General features: G+C 43.1%; 2 protein-coding genes across 6 annotated transcripts in view; one reads left to right on the top strand and one right to left on the bottom strand.

Annotated features, from left to right (window-relative positions):
- Positions 1 to 471: 471 nt before the first annotated feature.
- Positions 472 to 14,146, bottom strand: PHOSPHO2 (phosphatase, orphan 2). 5 transcript variants are annotated; one of them, XM_088469019.1, is made up of 4 exons: positions 14,054 to 14,146; positions 13,763 to 13,912; positions 9,412 to 9,494; positions 472 to 6,299 (listed from the first exon to the last, which is right to left on the bottom strand). In XM_088469019.1, exons 3-4 carry the CDS (start codon positions 9,461 to 9,463, stop codon positions 5,554 to 5,556), a joined length of 798 nt encoding a protein of 265 aa, XP_088325145.1. In that variant the 5' UTR covers positions 9,464 to 9,494; positions 13,763 to 13,912; positions 14,054 to 14,146; the 3' UTR covers positions 472 to 5,553. The 5 variants fall into 5 exon arrangements, with proteins under 5 accessions (XP_088325145.1, XP_088325148.1, XP_088325143.1 ...); XM_088469022.1 differs by lacking the exon at positions 9,412 to 9,494; XM_088469017.1 differs by lacking the exons at positions 13,763 to 13,912; positions 14,054 to 14,146 and adding an exon at positions 8,217 to 8,340 and having other exon boundaries at positions 9,412 to 9,483.
- Positions 14,147 to 14,163: 17 nt separating this feature from the next.
- Positions 14,164 to 26,776, top strand: part of CFAP210 (cilia and flagella associated protein 210) — a 36,139-nt gene continuing 23,526 nt past the window's right edge. The window contains exons 1-4 of the mRNA XM_088469016.1: positions 14,164 to 14,340; positions 17,432 to 17,646; positions 19,581 to 19,754; positions 21,918 to 22,123. Coding sequence (XP_088325142.1) covers positions 14,280 to 14,340; positions 17,432 to 17,646; positions 19,581 to 19,754; positions 21,918 to 22,123 — 656 coding nt within the window. The 5' untranslated portion in view covers positions 14,164 to 14,279. The remainder of the gene's footprint in view (positions 14,341 to 17,431; positions 17,647 to 19,580; positions 19,755 to 21,917; positions 22,124 to 26,776) is intronic.

The raw sequence follows: 26,776 nt of genomic DNA, 5'->3' as shown, positions 1-26,776 counted from the left end.
GAGCTTGCATCGGGAGTCTAAAGGCCCCCATACACGGTGCAATTCAAAGTTGGTAAGATGAGTTGTACAACTTCCCTTGAAATTCTTCCCTTAAAATTCTTCAAAATGATGTGGTCAAATGGTGTACGATTGATCGTTACGATCATAGGATAAGATGCATAGAAGTGAATCAGGTTGTGCTCAAAAGATCGTAGGTCTCTCTGCAAAACCATTTGATCTGCGATCCAACTAGACGACGGCGTGGACACGCATCGGCGTCACAGAAGACACAAAATACACATATTTTCATAAGATTGGTCTGTCCAACCTGTAGAAACTGGCCATATCGTGTTAAAAATCGTCCCGTGTATGGCCACCTTCTGTCATCATAATTCATAACGCCATCCTAAGTTTCCAGCACGCTTGCTGTGTGTAAGATAAATTACCACAAAAAAAATCACAACATCTTAAATTCATACATTTATTATCAACGTCATATAGTTTATAGGATATCTCACACAGGATTCTATAAAACAATTATTAATGGGATTCAAAATAGATTTAAAGTGTACTCATTTGCATACACAAAGTGGAGGAAGTCATTTTGTGTGTTGCATTCTCATAAAATGTCTGTCTCCCCCTGTGGTAGGTGACGGTACACTGGTTACAAGATACATCGTCACTAGTTAGTATTGGTTGACATGTAAACAATACATAACCATATAGAAATAGGACAATTTCTTTAATAAGGCAAATATGTTTTCTGATGGCTACTTCTGCTTCTACCAATAATGTATTTTAACAAGTGAATATCAAGAATTACAGATGTATAATTATTTTCGTCACCACACCAAACAGTGCAAATATCACTTAATTAATACAATCATAAGCATCTTTCAAGTGCAGATTAGGCTAATAACAGGTCTCAGAAATATTGTATTTTAGCATTAAAGGCATACCAGTTGCTTGCAGACTGTTTATTACTTACAGATCTAATTCTATGCATACAGCTTCCCTTGTGAATGACTCTATGGGAGTATAATTACGAAAGTGGAGATATTGCCGATAGCAACCAATCGGATTCTAGCTATTATCTTCTAGAGCAGTGATTCCCAACCTCGGTCCTCAAGGCACACTAACAGTCCTGGTTTTAGTTATATCCATGATTGTGCACAGATGGTTAAATCAAACTAACTGAGGTACTAATTAAGTCACTTGTGCTCAAGTATAGCTATCCTTAAAACCTGGACTGTTAGTGTGCCTTGAGGACCGTGGTTGGGAACCCCTGTTCTAGAAGATGCTAGATAAATAAGCATACTTGCCGACATTCAGCTCCCTCCTTTTTCACGGCCCCGCCCCCTCTTCACAATGCCGGAATAAACAGCGTTGTAAAGCGGAGGGCGGGGACGCAATTCAGCGCGAATCGCGTCAACGGGCACCCCGGGGTTTTGATATTAATTCTGGGGAGTGGGGGGGGGGCGGTTTAGGGCTTGCCTGCCTTTCCGGGGGGCCGGGAGCGGCACCCGAAATTCTGGAGGCTCCCGGCCAAATCAGGAGGGTACGCAAGCCTGTAAATAAGTAGAATCTGATTGGTTGCTATGGGCAACATATACACTTCTAAAAGCCCGCACTTTAGTAAATATACCCCTTAATATTAGAACTGAGAAACCAGCCTATGAAAAAAGCCTGGAAACAGGCAAATCATTATAACAGTTTGTTAAAGTTAAAATCCACAGCGAGATTCACTGTGGAGAAACCTGTAAAACTGTCCCCACCACCTTTCCCCAAGTAAAACAATACATGAAACTGCCCAATGGGGTTTTAGGGATTTGTGAAGTGTAAAATGTTTTAGAGTATTTTACTACCCAATGAATGATACATGGGGAACATGGTGGTTTTTATTGGCAAAGCGAAAATATTCAGTTACTGGTAGCAACCAATCAGCAATTAAAGCCGAGTACTTACTGCAAGTGAGACAACAAACGCAGGTTCTATTTCTTGGGTTACTGCACTTTGCTTAACAACCTGTGTGTGCCATAGAGTTTGTCTACTTTAGTACAAGGGTTTCACTGCTGGCAAAGGGGCCTGATTCAGCCCTGATCGCAATTGCATCTGCGAATCCTGACGGAACGCAGCTGCTAATATATGCAGATGCAGCCACAACCTTATCCGTGCATAGAGATGCCCACTGCTGCCTTCTCCTCTGCGAGCGCACACTCTGTGGTCTGCCCAGCATACACATCGGGAACTTCGGCCACCATCGATCACTTGCGGCTAGTCTGACCTGTCTTGTGCGAGTGTCTGCACGGAGCTCTTGTGCTGCGGAGGTGATCACACTGGCTAAATTAAGGACGTCCATTGAATGGCGTCCAAACGGTAATACACACCTTCGTTTTTTTAAGACCATCCCCCGTTACCTCTCCCAAACGCTTGCTAGCTGCCAATAATTTCTGTGTGTTCGCATGGCTTGTGAGTGCCATCGCAATGCAATCGCATGCATGCGCTATTCTGCATACACGCATGCGCACAGGACAAATTTTGCTCGCTTGCTTTGATGTTTGCAATTGCGGTCCAAGCTGCATCAGGCCCAATGTTCAATGTAAGATGCTGTAATAGTCTTAGATCAGTGGTTCTCAAACTCAGTCCTCAGGACCCCACACAGTTCACTTTTTGCAGATCACCCAGCAGGTGCACAGGTGTATTCATTAGTCACTGACACGTTTTAAAATATCCACAGGTGAAGAGACCTGCAAAACATGCACTGTTTGGGGTCCTGAGGACCGAGTTTGAGAACCTGTGTCTTAGATGATCATGAACCCTGACAGCACCCACTAGTACACAACCTCCTAACTTGAGCACAGGTGACTTAATCAGTACCTATGTCATTTTCAATTAATCTTGGCTCAAGCATGGATAGCCTTAAAACCTGGACTGTTAGGGCGCATGGGGACTGAGTTTGGGAAACACTGCACTAGTACATTTTTGTAATGATACAAAGTAATATGACTTTCTGTGCAGTAGAATTGATGTCCAAATGTGTACATTTCTAAAATACATGTATTTCTGAGATAACGCCACCAAACTCCTAATCCACACCCGTATTTCATCCCTTCACTACTATAACCTACTTTTAACTTAACGATCTTCCACCGGGATGTCAGGATCACCTCCATTCAACCAGGAATTATTCTATTTGGCCCAACTACACCACCCGATACTCCTCATTTGCTGCTACAGGTGTTACACGGTATTTCTAGGACTTTCTGAATAAAATGCCAACACTAACCATACAGTAGGTGTAGCCTCTATGTCCTTTTCTTCTCTTTAGTTTATCACAGTATCTAATTTCTCTATCCTCCTCTCTACTGCTCAATGCTGCATAATATATTGACCCTTTATAAATAAAATATATAAGTTAATAATGTGTAGTCTCCATGAAACCTATCTTCAACAAACATAGCAAATGGGAAAGTTAAGGGAGCCGTCTGCTTGTTGACGGCCCCTGCTCAATCTGCCCCATAACGGAAATAGAGCGATCCTCCCATAAAGAGCCTCTTACTAGAAGAAAACAGCTGGCGTGCACGTGGTGTGGAGCATAGACTAATGCACTAGAAATGACATTACACAATTTGACGTATCACTTTAATGACCATGGTTAAGCCTTTGTGCCATATTTGAGATGAGATAGAATAGAATTTGATTGGTTATGGTGACAGAACAGGACAAACCAATATCCAATCACAGAGTGCATGTATCAGTGCACTTTTGGACATCATGGTTAATCTTAATGTCATTCAGTGAGAAAATACATTGATAGAACAGTGGTGCAGAACTGAAAAGTAATGGGATTTTTTATTTTTGCGGCGTTAATCACATCTGGTGACTATGGAGAAATAACATTTTCCAAACTAAAAGGCTCCAATTCATCTATGTGGAAGGAAGGATGTTTGTATGAAAAGTCAGCAAGTTGTAATCAAATCAGTGGTGCCCATAAGCCTTCTGGACATGCAAAGCATATTGAAAATAACTAGGACAGGTCAGTAAATAAAACAAGCTGGAAAAGGTAGGCCAGCAATGTTACAGGATGAATGTGTGGTTGTATAAGTTTATAAGGCTATTCATCCTTTTAATGTGTACAATAATTCAACTAACCCATGGGTTTTCACCTCACCGACAGGTCCTGGTTCATCAATGTCACTGTACTCAAAATAATACAATTTTAGATTCCTAAAGCAGCCCTGTAGGTGGTATTAGAGGATAGCTCATCAGCCAGCACAATATAAACATTATTCCAACAGGCTTGGTCTCAGGTAAAATGTAAGATCATGGGATGGATAAAGGAAAGATGGAACAAGCTGGATATATGTACTTCGTTGCCTATAGAGTTACATTATACTCCACAATAATCAATTTGACAGGAGTCTCACATCTCTCTCCTCTCTGTGCAATTGTGTGGCCCTACATTCTTCCCGTATCAAACTATCCGCCTGCTATCTCCATTCCCACCCTGTACCATGAAGTCCTGTCCTCACTTACTATCATAGAGGGGGCAGGTCAATACTATACTTCAGAAACGAGGACACATTGATATACAGAGGCTGAGGAATGAGAGCACAATATTGTCTTTAGAGACAAATTTAAATAACTTAGGGGGAGATTTATCAAAGCTTGGAGAGAGATACAATGGAGAGCAATAAAGTACCAATCAATCAGCTTCCAACTGTCACTTTACAGGCTGTGATTGAAAAATGACAGTTAGGAGCTGATTGGTTGGTCCTTAACACTATACACTTTATCGCTCTCCAAGTTTTGATAAATCTCCCCCTTAAAATCTCTTAGAAGTCACAATTATGAGATATTCCTTACTGACTCCTCTGTTCCACATACAGTGTGATTTTGGTTAGTCAATTAATAAAAAATGCCCAACCATTATAGCTTATGCAGTATTGGATTTGCTTTGCTCAGGTATAGAAGTAAAATTAGGTGCTGACCATCATCACGGAGTATTTAGGGTTATTGTTCAACCTAACACTCAAGCGTACAGTGCATACAGTGTGACCCAGCTTGTTAGCCTAACATTTGAAGAACTGGATCATTGCACTGTAGAATCCACATGGCCCACTAATATTAGGGGCTCACATGCTAATCACATATTTAATCTTGATTCTGTTTGGAGATCTGGAAAATATGTACGGCTATAGATTGTTCCTGGTGTGTTTGAGGTTCCTTGGTGACAGTCTTTGCTGTACATGAAAAAATGAAAGTAACCATTGGGAAAAAAATGCAATTATAGATTAATGAAAAGACAGTGACACCAATAACAATTAATTTCTGCCTCACCATACATAGGAACCACAGTATTGTACATATAGAACCGACGTGTGAAATTGAGCTTTTACATTTATATTTATGGCAAAACAAATTATTGCACGCTTAACAACCTTCAGGATAAATCACCACCTACCGTTTGCCATGTTAAACATTATATGTATATTATACTGTAGATATTATCCGGGTAGATGAGAGTTAAATTTTAATTGATAGCGAGAGCAATTAAAAAAAAATAGGGGTTTGTTATTCTTCCAACAACAGCTTCAGATGAGACAATATCTCAGCACCAGTTGACCACACGCTTATAGAGGAATCGATTATGTCAATCTCCTTGGCAATGCGCTTCTGCAGCGTGTAACCCTCCCTAGGCATGGCGATGTCATCTTTCTTCAGATAGGTTACAGGGCAGAGGTCATTGCTCCCATCACCAATGTATACTATCTTAGCATACTGCACTCCATTGGCTACCTGCTTAGCAACAAATTCCTCTAATACTTTTCGTTTGCACAGGTTCTTCGGGCAGGTGGTACAGTGGTGGACGTGAAAATTTTGCACAGTAAGATTCCCGAAGCGGTCAAAAGCTGCAGGGTTAGTGAACACCTGATCGAATACGTTTTGGACGTTGGCGTGGGTCAGAATCCAGTCAATAAAGATCGTATTTGAATCGGAGATGATTATACAATCAAAATAGTCCTTGTTCTGGCCGATGAACTGTAGAAGCTCAGTCATCCCTGGAGTATAGGGGATAGCAATCATTATTTTCTTCATGTCATCCTCACGTATTCCCTGTTGTCCAAGGTAGGTAAAGATCCGGCCCATATATTCTGTCCATTTTCCTTTCTCGTAAGAATTCTGTAACACATTTGGGAGCCTTTTGTCAGGGGCACACTGGACAATCCATGTATCGCTGTTATCATTAACAATAGTATGGTCAAAATCAAATACAAGCAGGATCTTCATGTCTGTGAACAGGGTGGTGCTTTTCTCTTCTACAGAAAAAGAAAATGGTTACCAGTATGGTTAAATCGATGTTCTCAATGGTGAGGGCAAATTATTATTTTTCTTAAATTGTAATAACCCTACTGAAAGACTGTAACCCCCCCCTCCCAATTTCCTTTTTTCCCCCCTATCTTGTATTCAGAAATTACAGACTCATATGCTAGTAATCTCTCTAGAACCATGGTTCAAAGGATGTCTAATTGTAACGTAGCTGATAATGCTTCTGCCTTGTAGTAGTCTCTTTCCCCACCAGCAGCTATAATTGTTATTCATCTACCTTATGTATTGTGCGTTCCTCACAACTCTTAAGGTGCCCATACATGGTGCGATGCACCGTGTAGGGCGACTGCCGATCCGTCGGCAGATGGATCGTGCGGTCACCGACGGCAATCGTGTGGTCCCCGCTGACCGCAACATATGCCGGCTCCCCCCCTCCTCCATCTGAATGGGATCGTACATCGCATCTCAGATCAGATGAACCTGCGGGAAGATCTGGGGATGTGATATATACGATCCTGCGGGAACGCGCAGCACGATATCAGGCACGATATAGCACCTATATCGCGCCGATCCGTCGGATCGGCACGTATATCGTGCCGTGTATGGCCAGCTTTAGACTGTAAGCTCATTTACCGTCTGTTTCATGTCATTATATGCTATTTATTTTATCATGATCCCCTCTAGCCATACATGCCCACTCTCCAGGAAGTGCCTGGTTTTGGAGCGGCTCCCGGGAAGGTGGGCCACTCTCCCGCATCCCTGCGCTCACCCCCCAAAAGTGGGCAGGAAATGGGGAAGTGATGACCCGCTCCCCGCCGCTATCTTGCCCACCTGGTCCGTCCTGCGTAATTAATGTAACGCATGTTAACCTTTGGTTTGCAGCACGGGGAAATTGCTATTTAATTGAATAGCATTTCCCTGCACAGCGCAATTAATCTGCTGCGGGGCACATCCTGCGATTAACTGAATTCCCATAGCATTCGGATACATTTATAAACCATGCTACAACCCTATAACAATTAATCAAACATTAGCGTCCAATTATATAAAAACTAAACAAATGACAACTAGAATTTGACTGATGGCAACACCACTCGCTGCACCATGAAACCAAATCCAGCAGAAGGGGCAAGCACCACTGATATTACTTTCTGCCTTCATAAGCACAGACCATCCGCATCACTTTCCTGTGTTGAGCCACAAACTTCCTGAATATAGCCTAATACGTATTAAGCTTGGTAAGAGTCCTGTTATAGCTCTAGGAAGCACAATATTCAATGCGTGTAGGCCACAGACCAATTGAAAATAAAAAAAAACTGAAAAAGCTTGAATGAGGAATATTGTGCATAATATGTGATTAATCAGTGGGGCGGCATTTAAGGCACCAGAGTACAATCTCCTATTATGCAAATATGGAATGAATGCATTAAGCTGCCTATAGTTATGTGGCTCTCTAGCACATAGAAAGGTCACAAGCTGTTGAATAGGTCTTTCCCCTTTGTTGGCTGTGGCTTTTCTCAGATTACACTGGCTTAATGGGATGTACCAAAAAATAATGCACACTTTTTGCACCCATTACTTGTACAATGCACATAAATTTCCTTTGCAAATAACCAATACATTCTTTAGAGATATCGTCCTTACTATTGTGTCACAGACTGGTCTCCTTTAGTGGAAGAGTATAAGGGGTCTATTTACTAAGCAGTGTTAGGAGACAGAGTGAAAAGTGATAAGAAAGTGATAAGGTGCCAGCCAATCAGCTCCCAACTGTGTTTGAAAAATGACAGTTGGGAGCCGATTGGCTGGCACCTTATCACTTTTCACTCTGTCTACTACTAACACTGCTTAGTAAATAGACCCCTCAATTCCCTAGCCTTATAAGTAAAGCCTATAGTTGCACTGCTCACTTTTCAGAAAAGTTTGCGTTGGCCTCTTCCAAGCATGCATAAACATTGAGCCGGCTCTCCAACGTGACATCATGCGCAGCGGATGGATGATCATTGGTTATGGAAGTAGGAATATGATGAAATGCTATGCAGGACAGAGAGAGAGAGACGTATAACCGGGCCACACTTACATATCTGTAGGCATACAGAATTTGTCTTCCTATAATGCCCCCACTCCATTCATTGGGCACACATATATTTACAAAGTCCCGCAGCCTTGCACAGCATGTTCATCTCCTGTTTCAAGTTAACTTATCATTTCCTCATCACAATCATATCATTTCTCCATTCTAAGGTTTTTTTTCATTGATCAGTTTTACATAAACACTGTGCAAGGAAAGACGCTCTGCAAAAAAAGAGTCACCATTCAGCCTCTGCAGCCCTTACACACGGGTCAAGGAGAATGAGCAGGGAGCAGTGGCCCTTAGATTATCAGCAAGGAGGTCATTGCTGACTTTTGTGAGGGCGGTTTCAGTGGAGTGGAGAGAACGGAAGCCAGACTGAAAAGGGTCAAGGAGGTAGTATGAGGAAAGAAAGCTGGTAAGGCGTTTGTAGACAATGCGCTCAAGGAGTTTGGAGGCAAAAGGGAGGAGAGAGATGGGTCGGTAGTTAGAGAGAATATTATGATCAAGGTGTTAGAGTCTGTGGCCCTGATTCAGAGGTGCTCGCTATTTGCGAGCCTTCGCCCTGAATCAGGGTGTCGAAACCGGATAATTGGCTGAGACAGGATCGGTTTAAAATTAAATCTGCACAACGCCATTTTGCGAATGGCAATTAGACACCATTTTGCGACTGGCCGCCCAGCGCCATTTTAGTGAATCTCGCACATTATAAGTACATACGGCGCTGCTATTATTTAGCGTCATGTGATTCCCACGCAATAGAAAGATGTTAAAGTCCTCACCATTTAAATACAGTCACTAAAACATATAAAATGATTAACCCTGCAAAACACGTACCATGGTGTACTCCACAAACATGTAGTCGCACAACGCTAACTAGCATCGTTTCTCAATTCCCCAATACTGACACACTGCACACTTACATAAAAAGGTTCCCTAGCATTAAAGTGTAATATTCAAGCTTTATTCAGTATTAGTAATGTTGTGAAATAAATGTTATTTGATATCTAAGGTTTAGTACATGGTAAGCAGACCGTGTTTGGTGTTGTTCTGATCCACTGTGTCTTTGCAGATTTCCGGGATCATCGGTGAGAAGATCGCAACATGTGTCAGCAAACTATGGACCATAGAGAGTAAAACATTAAAATGTACTCTGTAATGTAGCCATCTTAGATTTATTATGCAGCGGGAAAAAGGACACAAAGGGCTGTTGGAGGCTGGATTGTGTCTATACGAACTGACCTATGAACTATACTGTAACAGAAGAACCAGGAAGAAGAACCAATGGAATCATGCCAAACTGTTCTATTGTATTGCCTATCTCTATAAGGGCATATATGTGGGCTCTCTGAAACTAGATGCTAGTCTTCTTACTTTGCTGTTGAGGAAGGTTTCTACTTTGATGCCAGGATCTGGGTCCAGAGCGCATGCGTATGTAACGACTGTACCTTGGGTCTGTATGATTTATTTGCGCTAATTGTATTTAGATCATAGCATGTAACTATCTGTTTTTATGTTGAATAATAACTTTTTGTGCTTTGGAACCACAATCAAAGTCTGAAAGCAATTATTTCTTGTGCAACTCATAATGCTAAACAGCGACAATTATTTTAGAGTGTATAGGTAGGTAGGAATCGATAAGGATGGGATGGTTTTATTTTTACCCCGGCCTCCAGGCCGCTCACTAAGCTGTGGGTGACCACCCACAGCTTTAGTGGGCGGCCTGGCGATTATGGCGACCATCGGGCTTGCGACGAGACCCTTGTGGTAGGGTCTCATCCACCGCAAGCTCCACTGAACTTCCTGCTCTAATAGAGCAGGAAGTTTACTACTGACATCACGTGTGATGTCAGTAGGGCCGCCCACAAATGGCAGGCATTCCTTCGGGAACGCCTCCGTTTGTGCAGCCACACCCCCGACCCGCCTACAAAACGGGGCGAGCTGTCGATCAACATCCGCCCCGTCTTGTAGCGAGCACCGGAGCGAGTGATTTCTCACTTGCTCCGGGGCTTGCGCACGCCGTGCGTGCGCACTGCCCGGCCATTGACCCGCTCGCGAGTGGGTCTGAATCAGGCCCTGTGTTTGTTGTGGACTCGAAGTGGTAACAGGAGTAGACACCGGAACAGGTTTAAACTGAAAGGTGGGTTGTTTAATGTGAATGTTGGTACACATGAACAATAAGATAAACTAAAGTCCAGTAATAAACAAACTAATATATATGGCAGGAGGGAATAAACGAATGTCCAGATCAGTGACAGAGATGAATGAGGTGAATCCAGATAGACTGTCATAGTGAAGTAGATATCCTGGTATGCTGAATAGTGGCTGAAAGGGAAATCCGGTAATGCTGGGAAGATGGCTGCGCAGGAATGGGTTAACTGAGGAGACAGGTTCAGGCAGAAGTGGGTCTGGTGGAAGGTGCAGGGCTTTTCACCAGCGGAGTGCAAGGCAAAGCAGAGTGGTGCAGGCTATGCAGGCAGCCGGAGGCTGACAAGGAGCTAGGGCAAGCACTGACGCAGAAGACTAAGGTTCATGAGCGCAGACAACGCTCTCTCACAGCTGACGCTGTGAACACATTGCACTGTCAACTACAGAGCGCTCAGAACACCCTTAAGTACCCAGTAACGGAACGTGATAGGCCAGAAAGAGCAGGTGACGCACAGACGATTGGCCTGCTATGTCACATGGCCAAAGACAACATGGTGGAGCCCAGAGAGCCGTGACGCAGAGACGCCACTAGACTTACCCTTGCCAGGATGGCCCAACGCTGGCAAACCTTTGCGTACATGCAATGCCAGTCTCCACACGCCAGCTCCCCCGCCAGAAGGACAGCGCCTTCACCGGTGAGGACCGCAAACCTCCATGCCGCAAAACCCGGGTCGTGACACAAGGGTAGATTTTTTAAGAGTGGGGGAGACAAGGGCATGCTTGAATGCAGAAGGGACAGTGCCTGATGAGAGGGAGAGATTAAGGAGGTGGGCAAGATGGGAGCAGGCAGAAGGAGAAAGGTAGCGGAGGAGGTGGGAGGGGATAGGGTCAAGACGGGGAGGCCCGGATGAGGGCCATGACTTCCTCTCCAGATACAGGAGAGGAGGATGTCAGAGTCGGTAAAATGGATGGGGAGGGGTGATCCGGGAAAGCAGGAGGTGGAGAGCTGGGGCACTGATTGGATATGATGTCATGAGGTATGGAATCAATTTTAGATGTGAAGTAGGTAGAAAAAGTCAAGGGTACAGAGCGAGGAGGGGAGACGAGAAGGGGGTGGGCAGTGGAGGGAGTTGAAGGTGGTGAAGAGACGCTGGGGATTTGAAGACTGGGAGGAGATGAGGTGCTTGAAATATGACTGTTTAGAGAGGTAAAGGGCAGCACTGTAGGATGACAACATAAATTTGAAATGGAGAAAATCTGCCTTAGGGCGTGATCTTCACTGTCGCTCGGTAGTTCGCAAACACTTTTGGAGGTATCTGGTGCATTTGAAATGCCAGGGTTGAGGTGTGGATCTGCGAGGGAGAGCAGTGATCACTGGAGCAACAGAGTTAAGAGCAGAAAGGAGGCGTTGTATAGGGAAGCAGCTTGTTCAGGGCAGGATAGAGAGAGGATAGGGGAGAGAAGCGAGTCAAGCAGGGAAGAAAAGGAGACTGTGTCGATAGCCTCAATGTTACGCTTAGTGATGGTGGCTTTAGGAGGTAGAAGAGGGGTAGGAGAGAGGGATAGGTTAAAAGAGAGAAGGTGATGGTCGGAGACGGGGAATGGGGAATTGGAGTAATCAGAAATATCACAATGGTGAGTGAAGACCAAATCAAGCGAATGCCCACTCACATGGCAAGGTGAGGATGTCCATTGAGAGAGGCCAAATGAAGATGTGAGGGTGAGGAGTTTGGAGGCAGAGGATTCTGTGGGAATATCAATTGGAATATTGAAGTCACCTAGGATAATGGAGGGAAGGTCTGAGGAGAGAAAGTGAGGGAGCCAGGAAGCAGTTGTCAAGGAACTTGAAGGGAGGGCCAGGGGGACGGTAAATGACAGCAACTCGGAGATGTACTGGTTGGAAGAGGCGTATGGCATGAAGATCAAATGTAGAAAATGTAAGGTATGGTTCAGAAGGTATGAGTAACCGGGAGAATAGAAGGAGCCCAACATCACCATCATAGTGACCCCCAGGCCAGGGTGTGTGTGAGAAGGTGTGGCCCCCAGAGGAGAGAGCTGCGGGCGAAGTGGTGTCAGAGGGTGAAATCCGGGTTTCAGTAATGGCTAGGAGATTCATGGAGTTGGAGATGAAATGGTCATGGGTACCGGTTTATTACAAACCGATCTGGCATTCCAGAGGGCACAGGATAGAGGGACAGCGTTTGTGGAAGAGATGTGAATGAGGGTTGCTGTAGCGTGAAGTGAGATTCATTTGGGGGGACAGAGATTAATAGAGTGTAGTGATCGTGCGGGCTCCAGTGCTAAGAGGGGAACCTGTAGGAGGTGGGCAGGGAGAGAGTATGAGCTATTTCACACATGCTGGTTTTGACCGGGCGGCAAAAAGCCGCCCGGTATTTAACCGGCTGTGAAATATAGTACTGCAGGGAAAGGACAGGCTCCTTTCACACGGCACGGTCGCCGTTATATAGCCGGAAAAAACTACTATGCAGGACGGTGCCGTGCCGTCCCTGCATGCCTTTAGTGTGAAGGAAACAATGTTTCCTTTCACACACACTGGCTTCTGCCGGCCGGGCATGTGCAGCAGCAGCTGCTGCTGCACATGCCCAATAGGGGAAAAAAAAAAACATCACATAAAAAGCGGCTCAAAGCCGCTGCTTATGAAAGGCACGGAGTGCCAGAAAAAAGCCGTCCGGCTACCGGCCGGTTCTTGCCTGACCGGCCGAAATCGTCATGTGTGAAATAGCTCTTAAATGAGATGTGGATGGAGGTGGGTCGAAATGACAGGGAGAGGAGGGTGGGAGGAGATATTAGCAGTGTGGTAGTAGTAATGCAGTTATTTACTTACCTGAAGGCATAACTAGCACATATACATTAGGATTGTGGTCCTCTTTATGAATGAGAGCTACAGATTATATATATATATATATATATAATCAATACAGATCACAGACCTGAATCAATACAGATAATTAAGATTGACAGCAAGATCTTAACACATAGATGAAAACCTTAGAGCAGAGAGACAAGGCTATGGGACAATACCAGGGGGACAACCAGAATCAACTACATCAGTGCCCATTAGCTAAGCTTTATCTCCACTTTGGACATATAATAGTCCTACATAAAACTAATGGTTCAGCATAGCACAGTCCAGGAAGCCTGGGGAATGGGGATTGCAGGATGCATTTGGATGAAAGTTATAGTTGCCATCTCATATACCTCTCATGATTATCTTACCTCTGAGCCTTGTAGATGTACAGTAGCCACTAGTCACTGTCACTCAGCACATATACACTACCATCAGGGCTCAGTGATGATTCTGACTGAGGGCAAAGGTAGCAGTGACGTCGACAATCCTCGGTCGCCATCTTTGTTATGGTCAACGTCCTAGCAAATGTATAGGCCGAAGTTCAAATGACTCTAATTCATAATGTAATCTTGTAACCATAAACAACTAGACCGACAAATGTGTGGTTACTCTTCTGATAGCTAATGTTAAGCATTTGTTATACTTTGATGATCCCTTACCCATGTCTGTAGGACCATTTGCCCTAGAGGTAAAAAGAAGGAGAAGCCCTCAGGAGTAACCGCCCCATGTGACGTCACGTCGCTGAGACGTGGTAGACATCCTTTTCCGCCCTTTTCCTGTATGGTAACTAGGAAACGAGAGATGAAATGACGCCATTGCCGGTTACCTAGCAACGCGAGGACGCTGCAAACACCATAGACATATTTAGGCGAGGGGGCCACAATCATGGCGGCGGCGGTAGTCCAGTATGGGAGAAGGAAAGGTTCCAACACACTGCAGCAGACAGGTGAGCAAAAGGCTCTCCATCACATACACATTGTCTTAGCAGATCATGCTGGGTCTTGTAGTTCCACAACAGATGGCAAACTTCAGCTGAGTTTCCTAGCTTGGGGTTACATATGTACGCCCAGGAGTATCTCAAACAGATTCAAGTGATCATTTTTTTAAATTAAACAGTAAATAACAGTATATTGTGTTGGGGACAAATAAAGCATGATAAAACCCTACTGTAATGCAAATATTTTAGACATTAGAGGGTATATTTACTGAAGTGAGAGTTTTTAGAAGTGGAGCTGTTGCCCATAGCAACCAATCATATTCTAATTAACATTTATTTAGCACCTTATAGAAAATAATAGCTAGAATCTGATTGGTTGCTATAGGCAACATCTCCACTACTGAAAACCCGCACTTTAGTAAATATATATATAAGTGGTTTCTTGGTAAGCACTGACATTAGGAGGCATATAAATGTAGACACTTTAGGCGGGTTACACGTTTTCACTTACACACACACGGCAGGTAACTTGGCAGACATTTACCATCATCATGGGATACGTGTTGCTAAAAGGTGTTGAAACCCTGGTGTACAGCAAATCACATATGTGCTATATCTGCAGTGATTTCATTCATCAGCAGTCAAGTAAATGCGACCATGATAAAATGTTTTATTGTAGCTTAGGAACTATACCCTATAGATTGTAAGATTGCACTCTCTTACCTCCCGCCTGTCTGTTAATATAAACATATATATTTTAATTTAAAGTAGTGCGCCACCACAGGACAACCTCTGTCTGTTTCTTGGATTTGACTGTTAACATATACAACAGTATAAAGCACTAAATACATTCATATATGTTAATAAACAATTGAAAGTAAAAGTGTTATATACGTACTAAGAAGATCGTCATCTTAAAATTAAATAACTGATATTTTCTAATCAAAAATATGTTATGTTTTGTAAATTAAAGTAGTTACAATGTCCCTTCAAAATGATGTTATACGAAACACAATAATTTTCATTTTATCCTGAAATTCCTATCACATGAATAGCCTGGAGTTAAATGTCTCCTGCCACACTAGATATGACACTGTCTACATTGTTCAAATTTACCAGTTTAGAGATTTTCAAAATCTCTGGGTTAGATGTACGAAGCCTTGGAGAGAGATAATAAAGCAGGAATATACCTTTACCTATTTTATACACATAAAACAAATATTAAATGGATTTTAAAGATGAATTGGCCGCAATTATCATTAGTATGTCTTTTACTAAAATATTGATGCAAGCTTCTAGCATCTCTTTAGTCTTTCTATTAATTCTGATGTATTTAATAAATATATATATTTTTTAAGTATTTATTATATTGTGTTTTATTAGACTGAATTGATAATGCTTGTATGAACAACTAGATTTATAAAGAACCAGACATAACTATTATAATGTAGTGTGTTCTATTTGAATAATGTAACTTTGAGAAATACAGAAATTCATGTCTGTTTAAACATCACATAACTGCGACGAGGGAACAAGATAATTACGCTGCTAAACAGAATGAAGAAAACTTTCTCCACTTTTAATAGTTTTTGCACGTGGGTGCATTTTGTTTGCAATAAGGAGTTTGAATGGGAAGTTGTGAAGCAAGTAAAGTACACGTAGTGGCATTTTCTGTGATGTGGAGATGTGTGGTTTTATTGCTATTATCAAAATGAACTGTAATTTTCAGCCATTTTGAACATTGAAGAGTTGCACATGAAGCCCTTGAGGTATAGCAGGTTGCTCTTCACTGCTCTAAACTATTAGGTGTATGTTGTGATGCATGAACTGAAGGCAATTCAGCTCAAGTTTTTCTTCTGCAAAAATATCAATCATTTATGAAAGAGTTGAAGATCAAAAACATTTCAGTGCAAAATGTTAAACAACTATGTTTTAGGAGACAAAAGTACAGAGCACCGGTGACACAGGGGACCTCATTCAGTGGCGCTCGCAAAATTTGAGTGCTCGCTCTGAATGAGGGCGGCCGCTTCTATGTTCTGAGCCGGCCCCCTGGCCGCTCGCTAGGCTGTGGGTAACCACCCACAGCATTAGCGAGCGGCCAGGTTGATGGTCGCGATTGTCAAGACCATCGCAACCATCGGGGCTTGCGACGAGACCCTTGTGGTAGGGTCTCGTCTACCACAAGCCCCAGTGAGCTTTTGGCTCTATTATCCTTCGGGAACGCCTCCATTTGTGTAGCCAACCCCCCGCCTACAAAACGAGGCGAGCTGTCGATTACCATCGACAGCCGCCCATTTTGTAGTGAGTCCCAGAGCAAGAGAATTTCTCTCTCGCTTCGGGGCTTGCGCACTCAACATCGACCTGCTTGCGAGCGCATAGGCGCTTGCAAGTGGATCTGAATGAGACCCAGAGTGTGCTTGGGAAGAACATGAAGGATGAGGGCCTTGCCCATAAAGCTTACATACAAAGGGGAACAGTGAACAATTAGAAGGATAAATGGAGGAGTATATGAGTTCTGAGGGATGCTAGTATACTTTTATAAAAAGGTACATTTTAAGGGAACATTTAAAGCTGGGGAGACTGGTTGAGAGTCGCCCCAGCTTCCAGAAGATGGGGGCACCGTGAACAAAATCTTGGAGGCAAGCATGATATGAAGTGACCAGGATGGAGGAGAGGCGGTGGTCAGAGGAGGAGTGTAGAGGGAGAGAGTGTGGAGAGACATTATATTAGAGATGTAGGGAGGGGACAAGTGGTTTAAGGCTTTGTAAGTGAGGATGAATTGTTTGAACTGGATTCTGAGAATGACATAAATTAGGCATTTTGTGAAAATTTTACATTTATGTTTGTTGATTACTGGACATAGTATAAAGCAGGGGTAGCCATCCCTGGTCCTCGAGAGCTACCAACAGTGCATGTTTTCCAGGTCTCCTCACAGAATCACAAGTTAAATAATTAGCTCCACCTGTGGATCTTTTCAAATGTGTTAGTGAGTAATGAATACATCGGTGACCTGTTAGTAGCTCTCGAGGACCGAGGTTGGCTACCCCTGGTATAAACTATGACAGAACCATTTATATATGTTTTAATTGTAAAATTGCAGTTAAAGGGATGCCAGAAACCGCTGCAGACGTAGAAATTAGGTCAGTAGACCTCCGGCAAGTTACTGTTCTGCCAAAAGCAGAGTGGGAGCGTATTATGAAAAACAGCAACGTCTTAGAAGATGAAGCCAGGAAGCATTATGAAGAGATGAAAGAAAGGGAAGCCTTACATTTACGTTCTAAGGAGGTGGTGAAAGGCTGGACCAACACTATATCAGTGAGTAGACATCACACAGTACTTGATCCAGGGACCAAAACTTTCTTCTCAAGCCTGGCTCTGCGTGTAACGTGCTTTGTTGGATGTTTTTCTCCGATGCGTTCTTTCTTTTTAAGAATGTTCCAAACAGTTGATTTGGCCACACCTAATGTTTTTGCTATCTCTCTGATGGGTTTGTTTTGATTTTTCAGCCTAATGATGGCTTGCTTCACTGATAGTGACAGGATCTCATATTGAGAGGCGACAGCAACTGATTCCAAATGCAAATGTCACACCTAGAATCAACTCCAGACCTTTCACCTGCTTAATTGATAATGAAATAACTAGGGAATAGCCCACACCTGTCCATGAAATAGCTTTTGAGTTGATAGTCCCATTACTTTTGGCCCCTTAAAAAGTAGGAGGCACATATAGAAACCGTTGTAATTCCTACACCTGATTTGGATGTAATTACCCTCAAATTAAATCTGAAAGTCTGCAGTTAAAGCACATCTTGTTTGTTTCATTTCAAAGCCTTTGTGGTGGTGAATAGAGGCCAAAATCTGAAAATTCTGTCAATGTCCCAATATTTATGCACCTGACTGTATATAAATTGTGCATGCGCCCTAGTAAGCCATAGCAAATCGCGCATGTACTGGTCCGTACCAATGATATACACATGGACGGAGATTGATCTGTCCGTTTTCAGGTATCTCTTTGCATGAAATTATGTCTATGTGGATAGAATATGTGGCCCAAAATAGAGATCAAGAAATTGTTATGCAGGGATTTTCTCTCCTGACATCTTCGGTGAACGTGCCTTTATAATGCAGCCATTGTCTACACCAGTCATTTTCCACCTGGGTTCCCTATGAGACCCAATTTGCCTTATTTGTACTCCCAACCATTGTTATGTATATAATTGCTATAAGATAAAATGTTTAGGTGCTGCCATGTATAAAATCAATAAATGTGCTATAAGGAGGAGGCTTTTTTTTTTTTTTTTAAATGGCCCAAGAATACTATAAATTGTACATATATATATTTCTCACATATTACAGTTTAAGAAAAAAAATTAAATTTACAATAAAACTATTTTCCACATCTATTTTCTTAGTATTTCTAAACCTATGCTATGTTCTAACAATTAAATTTTTTAACCATTTTTTTTTTTTATTTTAGAACTTCATTATTTAAATCATCTAGAAGTCAGTAAATCCTATAGTAACATGCAATATCATAGGCTGATATCAGTTCTGACTGGTGGTTCTGTCAGAAATGATCTAGATCTCTTTTATGTAAGACACCACTGCTAATATCACTGTATTTCGCTGCCTGTTATGAGGGTTTTACTCTGATGCATGGGGGTAGAGATCCCGTGGATATTGCTATCCTTATGTACCCAACTCTCATCTGGATGGGGTTAGGTACAGGATGCCATCCCTCAGTATCCAGACACTGGCATCCTGGCAGGATTAGGATACCGACACCTGTCAATTAGTATCCTAAACCTACTCCTACCCCTAAGCCTAACCCTCCCCCCCACCCCCCCTAGTGCCTATCCCTACCCACTCCCTAACCAGACTACTTACCGTCTGGATGCCGGCGCTGGGACTGGTGTCTGGATTCCTGTGCCGCTGTTCTGAGCAAGGTCATTCCGACAGCTGGGATTTAAACTACATCCCCCCTGGATGTCCCCTCCTCCCCGCTGTCACAGAAAAAGATTGTGTGCCCCTGAACATCACAGGAAGAACCCCTGAGTTACTCAGCCTGCGGGTTGAGAACTGCTGGTCACAGTAAAGGGCAGATAAATTGCGGTCTTAACCAATATACACACGAAATAACAGCCTGTCAATCACAAAGAACTTTTGATGTTAACGTGGCAGTCTCCACTGGTTACCCATTTAAATATACTTCCCAGATTTCTCTCCCATATATCACTATTTTCTATGCAGGGTTTGAGACAAAAGAGACTTAATTCAAAGATACTTCGTGAGGAAAAAGAAGAGCAGGAAAAGGAGAGGACTGACCTAGAGGAAGCCCAGTACCAGGCTGAAAGGAGGAGAGAGGCGATAGAAAATGCCAAGACCAAGCTGTACCACCAGAATGACAAAGTCAGGGGGTTCGACGTAGGTCATCTCTTCTGTGTTCATTGTAAATCATGCACTACAACTCTTCTGTTTTACTGTACATCAGTTTCAAAGGGGTTGTGTGTGTGTATATGTATATGTATATATATATATATATATATATATATATATATATACACACACACACACACATATATATAATTTATTTTTTTTTCACTACATAAACCATATAGTTTAGGACTTTTTGGGAAACTTGCAACCACAGGTGTTTACCCCAACTGTACTGCATATATAGGAATAGCAAATGTGGGAAGTTGGGAATGTTATTTAATCTATGATCTAGTTTTTAGGGAAGAAACACATTTAATGTAAGGACAATATTCTTACTAATAGTTATTGGTGCTAATAATAGCAGTTGTCCTATAAAAGTTCTGGCACTGACATCACTTTAGAGCCTTCATTTTTGTGTCATATTCACTTAAGTTGCGGAGGGGTTTGGGGAAAGATAGGGTGTGTTGTCAGTGCACTATGATGTCATCAGATTTTCAATATCACATGTGAAGAACAGTACAGAGTTTGCTTTAAGGTGTGGGCACTACGAACTAGAGCAAAACCATCTCCGGTCACCACAGATGAAGCAAGATTGTATTACAAACTCTCCCTGGCTAGCAATTTGCTAGTTGTTCTTCGCCTTTATCTATACCGCACATTCTGTACACTCAGCGACCCCTCATTTACTAATGAGCAAAATATAGAGACCCGGCCTGTGGCACTGGAAGACTAACAAAATTAAGCTTCCTCTCCCATTTTAACCAAGCTGGTCAACTTCGTTTCCCCTTAGTGAGGGAGCCAACCTTCTTGTGTGAAATTAGAGGTACACAAGTCTAGATTAATTAATTGCATGTTAACATTTTAGATCATACAATATAGTACCATCTACCCCTTCCTTTATTTTTTATATGTATACATTTGGTTTTTAATAGTTATACAATTAGAATATACAATAGAACCAATCACTGTTTCAGTATAGAACTACAAGACATAGGGCCTGATTCAGCAAGGATCGCAATTGCAAAGCTGCAGATATAGTATAGATATGATGTATGCAGGGCCGGCTCTAGGGGTGTTTCGACAAGTACGGTCGCACAGGGGCGCCACCAATAGAGGGCGCACCCCTCCCCAACATCCCGATTTCAGTGGGACAGTACTGTCCCGCTGTTCCACCCGGAGTGGCCCGTGGGTGGTCAAATTGGGAGGTTGGGGACCCCTACCGCCGCAGCCTTGGAGTCTGAATGGATGCTGTGCGCTCGCGCGCGCATGCATGCGGTATCCATTCAGTGACGGGAGAGGGCTGGGGGAAGCCCAGCTAGTGAGGCTCCCCCAGCCTGATGTTATTTGGAGGCGTGCCATGCGGGCATGCCTCCAAATAATGCCATGTAGGGGGCATGGCCTATGGTAATTAGACCACACCCCCATTTCCGGCCGCATGCGATGTAAGGGAGCCCTCTTCTAACCCCTGGAGCCGGCACTGGATGTATGCATTCAGGCAGGTTTGCAATTGAGATCCTTGCAGATATAGTAATGCACAGGAGGCATCACGCCTCCTGCTGCATTACTTATCAGAGCTGCATTGTCCAACGCAGCATAGGATACTCTGCGGGAACATCGGCCGGCTAAGGTGATCCATGGGGTCAAGCAAGCCGGCTGCCGCAGATAAGAGGAAGAGGCCAGGAAATCTCTGTCAGCCGATAGAGATCTTGGTCTCTTCCCTCCCCCTCAACGGTGGCGACACGCCTCAGTTTCGGGAAACAGAGGCCATCGCCGCCCTCTCCCCACCCACAAACGGCAGCAGACTGTCAATCAGTGACAGTCTGCTGCCAGTCTACGTGCCGGATCGCAGACCCGTTCTGCACATGCGCAGAAAGGGTGAGGCGCCTGCACAGCTTCCTGATCATCGAGAATCTGCGTTCAGCAGTGCACTAACGTGGATTGCTAAATAAGACCCATAGTGGAGATGTCATATTATTCTATGAGAAGGCAGTGTGTCTAACTGTGATTATACTCCTTATAAATATGCTGAGATTTTGCTTTTGACAACTATTGAGGCTGAAATAAAACTGCAAAACACTTGGAATAAAATGTCCTTAAATATACGTATGTCCACTTCTTTTGATTTGAATGTTTTACCCATATAAATTACAGAGCGCTTATCTGCTTACTGAAGTCCTAAGGGAACGAGATGCACAGGTGGAGCTAAATAATAAACTGCTGAATCTGAGTAATAAGCAAAACAAAGACGCCTTATCTAACATGCAGCGAGAACTAAATGAAAGCATTTATAACGAGCAGCAGAGGGCGCTGCAGAAATTTACAGAGAGAAAGAAAAATGCACAAGATCTTCTTAAGCAGTACGTAAAGCTTTTCTGTATAGTACTTTCTCTTTACCTGTTTGCAAGAAATATGGTTCTGGCGTCTCAGTTCCCACGTCCATTCTGCAGGACCATAGACACACTCAGGACTGCAGCAATGGAATGATCTGCGACAGATTTTGAGTCTTTGTACCCAGATGATGCAACTTTTTACGCAGGTGCTTGGATTTGCAAAGCTGCAGGTGGCTGTCTCAATACATCTCCTGGCGGCTGCAACATTTGCATATATTCGCATTGCATCTGTGCACACAGACGCAGCAGTTGCTGCGGCATTAGCGGACAACTCTAAATCATGCTATTAGACAGGGTTTCGCTGATTCCTTGGTATGCTATAACTTTTTAAACATTTTCTTCACTAAATATTTGAAAATGTAGCTGCCCCACTAAAGGAAAGATCATTATTACTTTTCTCCGAAAGCATAAGACCCATGTCTCCTGCAGGAGACTCCTTTAACACCCACAGAACATAACAGTAGTGGTGAGCATAGTATATGCTTATTTTAACTCCAAGACTAGAAATGGTATTGTTTTAGTTTTAAAGACCTCAGGCTAGTAACATATGGGCTATGTCAGGACTTTGCGGGTGCTTTGCTGGTTTGCAAGGGTTACCTATCCGGGCACTGGTGGTGCGGTAGCATGTCCTCATGGACGGCGTGTGAGACGGCAGAGATCTCGGCCATGGCAGCTGGCATCACTGGCTGGTGTAACGGTGGCCGAGGATCTGGGGTAGTTTGGTGTGTGCTCCATGTGGCTGGTGTTCCTGTGTGTCTGCATGGTGGGCGCCGCCATGTTGGAGACCATCAACTGACTACCAGTAATCTAATTGTCAGCCAGCGGGAGTTCCTGGGCCAATTAGTGCACTGCTATATGCAATAACTATATAGAGCCCATTGAAATCTAGGATCATGTAATAACTTGATTTTCCATTTCAGCCATGACATTAGTGGTGATATTAATTCCATATATTTGGAAATAAATCCAGTAGACTCCTAGTTACCTTATTCTGGAGATAATGTCCACACTTTAATTTTCTTATGCTTAAAAACACTACGGTAAATTAATTCAAAAGAGTGACAATATTCTCGATAGATTTACAAAATGTTATAGCACTCTACATAAAAACTGATCTTGCTGATTGTAGTATATCTTTTTTTGGAGGGAGAATAAAGGGGCCCATACATCAGTGCCACAATTCCCCAATCCCCTGACGCCAATACGGTCTGCCGATCAAAACCGGGCATCCATGATCGGCGATCCGTCTGGGAATCGGGGAAATTCTGCATGTTAAAATTCCCTGAATCGCCGATCCCGATCATTTTTCGGTCAGGATCGGCAAATTGGATTTCATGATGCCTCGACCCAGGCACCAGGGGATTGGGGAATTGCGGCAATCAGTCGCAGATGTATGAGCCCTATAACCTCTTATATACAACTTTCCAACAGGCAGCACTTATAGCTGCAGAGATTAACAAAGCAGGAAGTAATACATTTTATTAGGATGCTCAAGAGTTTAGAATAGAATATCCTGGCTCAGATGATTACAAGTTAGGTCTTTAAAATAACAGAAGATGATGTTGGGGAGCATCTACAACAGTACTATAATCTATTCTACAAAATAAATCCCCACCTTTAAATAGTAAACTCCTCTCCCATTAGATTTTCATCATAAAACTAGAGTGTAGGTTTCATTTAACTGGATTTCAGACTCCAATATTTAGGGATCTGTTTTCCATGCTCTCTTGATCACGTAATATATTTAGACTATCTCATCAGCATCTAAACCAGTGGTTCTCAAACTCGGTCCTCAGGACCGCACACAGGTCACGTTTTCCAGGTCACCCAGCACGTGCACAGATGTACTCATTACTCACTAACACATTTTGAAAGATCCACAGGTGAAGCTAATCATTACACTTATGATTGTGAGGAGACCTGCAAAACATGCACTGTGTGGTGTCCTGAGGACAGAGTTTGAGAACCTGTGCTCTAAACCATTGGGCCTCATATGAAATGTCCCTTTTAGGCTGTATAAATTCTGTGAAAATGATGATTTGAGCCCTCATTTTTATATGTATTCAGAAGAAACCCATATCCTATTCCTCACCATATGTGTATTTTATATGGATTGAATTTTTATTACAATTGCATACCTATTATTTGGTGGTAAATTTAAATCCTCTAGGAAGATTCTCTACTGCTATACAGCTTCACACACCAGTATTTTATAGGTGCCTACAGATTAGACATCACCATTATTAACTATTAGATTTTTATCACTTTTGTGAGAAACATGGTTTTTGGGTCTCTGAGGATTAAGAAACCTCTAATTTCTTTAAGTATGGACCTTATAAATGAGATGACATTTATAATAATGAGGCAATGGGAATTGGAAGCAAATATTAAACGATCAAAGCTACAATGGATGGATAGTAAACAAAGTATCCGTGTCTACATTATAGAGACTATTTATTATAGATGGTCCTAGTTATACTCCAGAAAATCTACCCTCCCACCTTGTCTGTGTTAGTGGAAATGTGGAGGGGTCAGATCTCTAATACCGCTTTCAAACCAAAGCCGGGGCTCCGATCCAGCTTTTTCCCTGGTTATTGAACACGGGTTGGACCCGGGTCACAGCTCCAAAACCCCTTTCACACTGCACCTTGGACCCGGGTTATTCCCAGGTCGACCCTTTCACACAGAACCCGTGTCTGCCCTGCCAAATATGTGAGTAACAACAAGTGAACGTTTTGTTTACAGGCTCACAAATATGAGTCATGAAATGTGGGCGTCAGCGCTCTTGAACCGCAAATGAGATACTTTTACTGTAACCCAGGTTGCACCTTTCACACTGCAGCCTACTTGGGTCAGACCTGGGAATAATCCTAGTTGTTGACCAGGGTGGAGGACCCAGGTAGACGCTTTCACACAGAGAAAGGACCTGGGTTGATCCGGCTGGCCCCGATAATATACTGGGTCCAAATCTCTGTCTGAAAGGGGCATTACCCATAGCTGATGGAAGATCAATTCTATTAAATCAGATTTTAAATGCAGAAAGATAGAACTGTTACTAAATTTTGACATAAATCTTATTATTTATTGAATCTTCATCATATACTGTATATGAGATGAATAAACAATATGACCATAGCCACTAAAATAGTGCAGCACAATTTAAAGGGGAAACAATGGATAATTTATAGTGAAATAACGTCTAAATCACATTTCGCCACTTGCGCCCGGAATTGGTTTTACCTAGTGTGGGGTTTGCTACATGTAGCAAAAAATAAATTTTCCCTTAATGTAATAATTTGTCCACTTAGGGGTATATTTACTAAAAGTTGATTTCAATCAATTTTGAGCGATTTAAGGGCCTGATTCAGGTTGAATCGCAAGGCTGCGGACGCCCACAATTGGTCGATGTTTGCATTCTGCTTATGCATCGCAGTGCGTGTGCGCAAGCCGGCCACTGCGATAGGGTATGCGAAAGCAGCAGCACACAAAAATGAATGACAGGAAGCACCGTTTGGGGGTGGAGAGGAGGGGTGGTCGAAAGAATGCAGGCGTACCTGTGCGTTTGAACGCTGTTTCAGGGGCGTGCATAAGTAAGCCCCAGCGACGGCATACGCAGCCAGAGCACTACATGGCGACAGGAAGCTTCGCAGGTTTTGAGGCATGTCATGCTCAACCACAACTCTGCATATGGGTCCGATGTCTCTCGATGTTTTCGCTGACTTGCAGTTGTATGTAATGGGAAGTGGGCGGCTTTATAAGCTGATAGGCGTAGAAACACAACATCGATGTTGATTGATTTTCATCGATTTTAAATCGATTAAAATTGACCTTTAGTAAATATATCCATTATATCCCTTTCACACCCGGCGTTTTGTTTACAGGTACATTCTGGGTGCAGCCCGGCTGAGACCCCTTTCAGACTAGCGGCCCGACACGGCAATAAAGCCGGGTTGATGATGTCACCGCCATCATGTGCTGAGCCGGTGCTTGGAGATGAGATCATCTCCAAGCGCTGGGTCTTTCTATGCAGAGAACGGGACCTGGTTACCCGCACTGCATCACGAGACGGGTTGAACCAGTGTTGGGATAATTACTGACCCAGCAAAACAGATTAACTCACCTGTGCATGACTAAAGAAATCCACAAAACATGACCTGTTAGTTGTATTTGAGGACTGGAGTTGAGAACCTCTGAATTAGGGGCTTTGTTCAATTGCACATATATATGCTCATTCGAGTACGCCAGAGGTTCGCTATCGCGGTCCTCAAGTCTCCCCAACAGTTCAGGTTTTAGAGATATCCATGGATGAGTACAGGTGACCTAATTGGTACCTCAGTCAATTTGATTTACCCACCTCTGCTCAAATATGAATATCTCTAAAACCTGACCTGTTGGGGAGCCTTGAGGACCGCGTTTGGGAACCTCTGGGGTAGGCTGAACATTGTAGTACAAGGAAAAACTAGCGATGTTCATGGCCACGATGTGCCGTTCTGCAGTGGCACATCGTGGGATAACCCCTAATTGTATTAACAAATCCAACTAATGGGTGTAAATATGCACCTGGACAAACAAGCTTTTGTATGTAGCACACATATATTGGCTGCAACTTAGAATTTAGCT

This window comes from Taudactylus pleione, unplaced genomic scaffold, assembly GCF_031769625.1.
Source record: "Taudactylus pleione unplaced genomic scaffold, aTauple2 ptg000004l, whole genome shotgun sequence".
Classification (NCBI taxonomy): domain Eukaryota; kingdom Metazoa; phylum Chordata; class Amphibia; order Anura; family Myobatrachidae; genus Taudactylus; species Taudactylus pleione.
The sequence above is the reverse complement of the archived record's forward strand: the minus strand, read 5'-3'. Positions and strand labels throughout refer to the sequence as shown.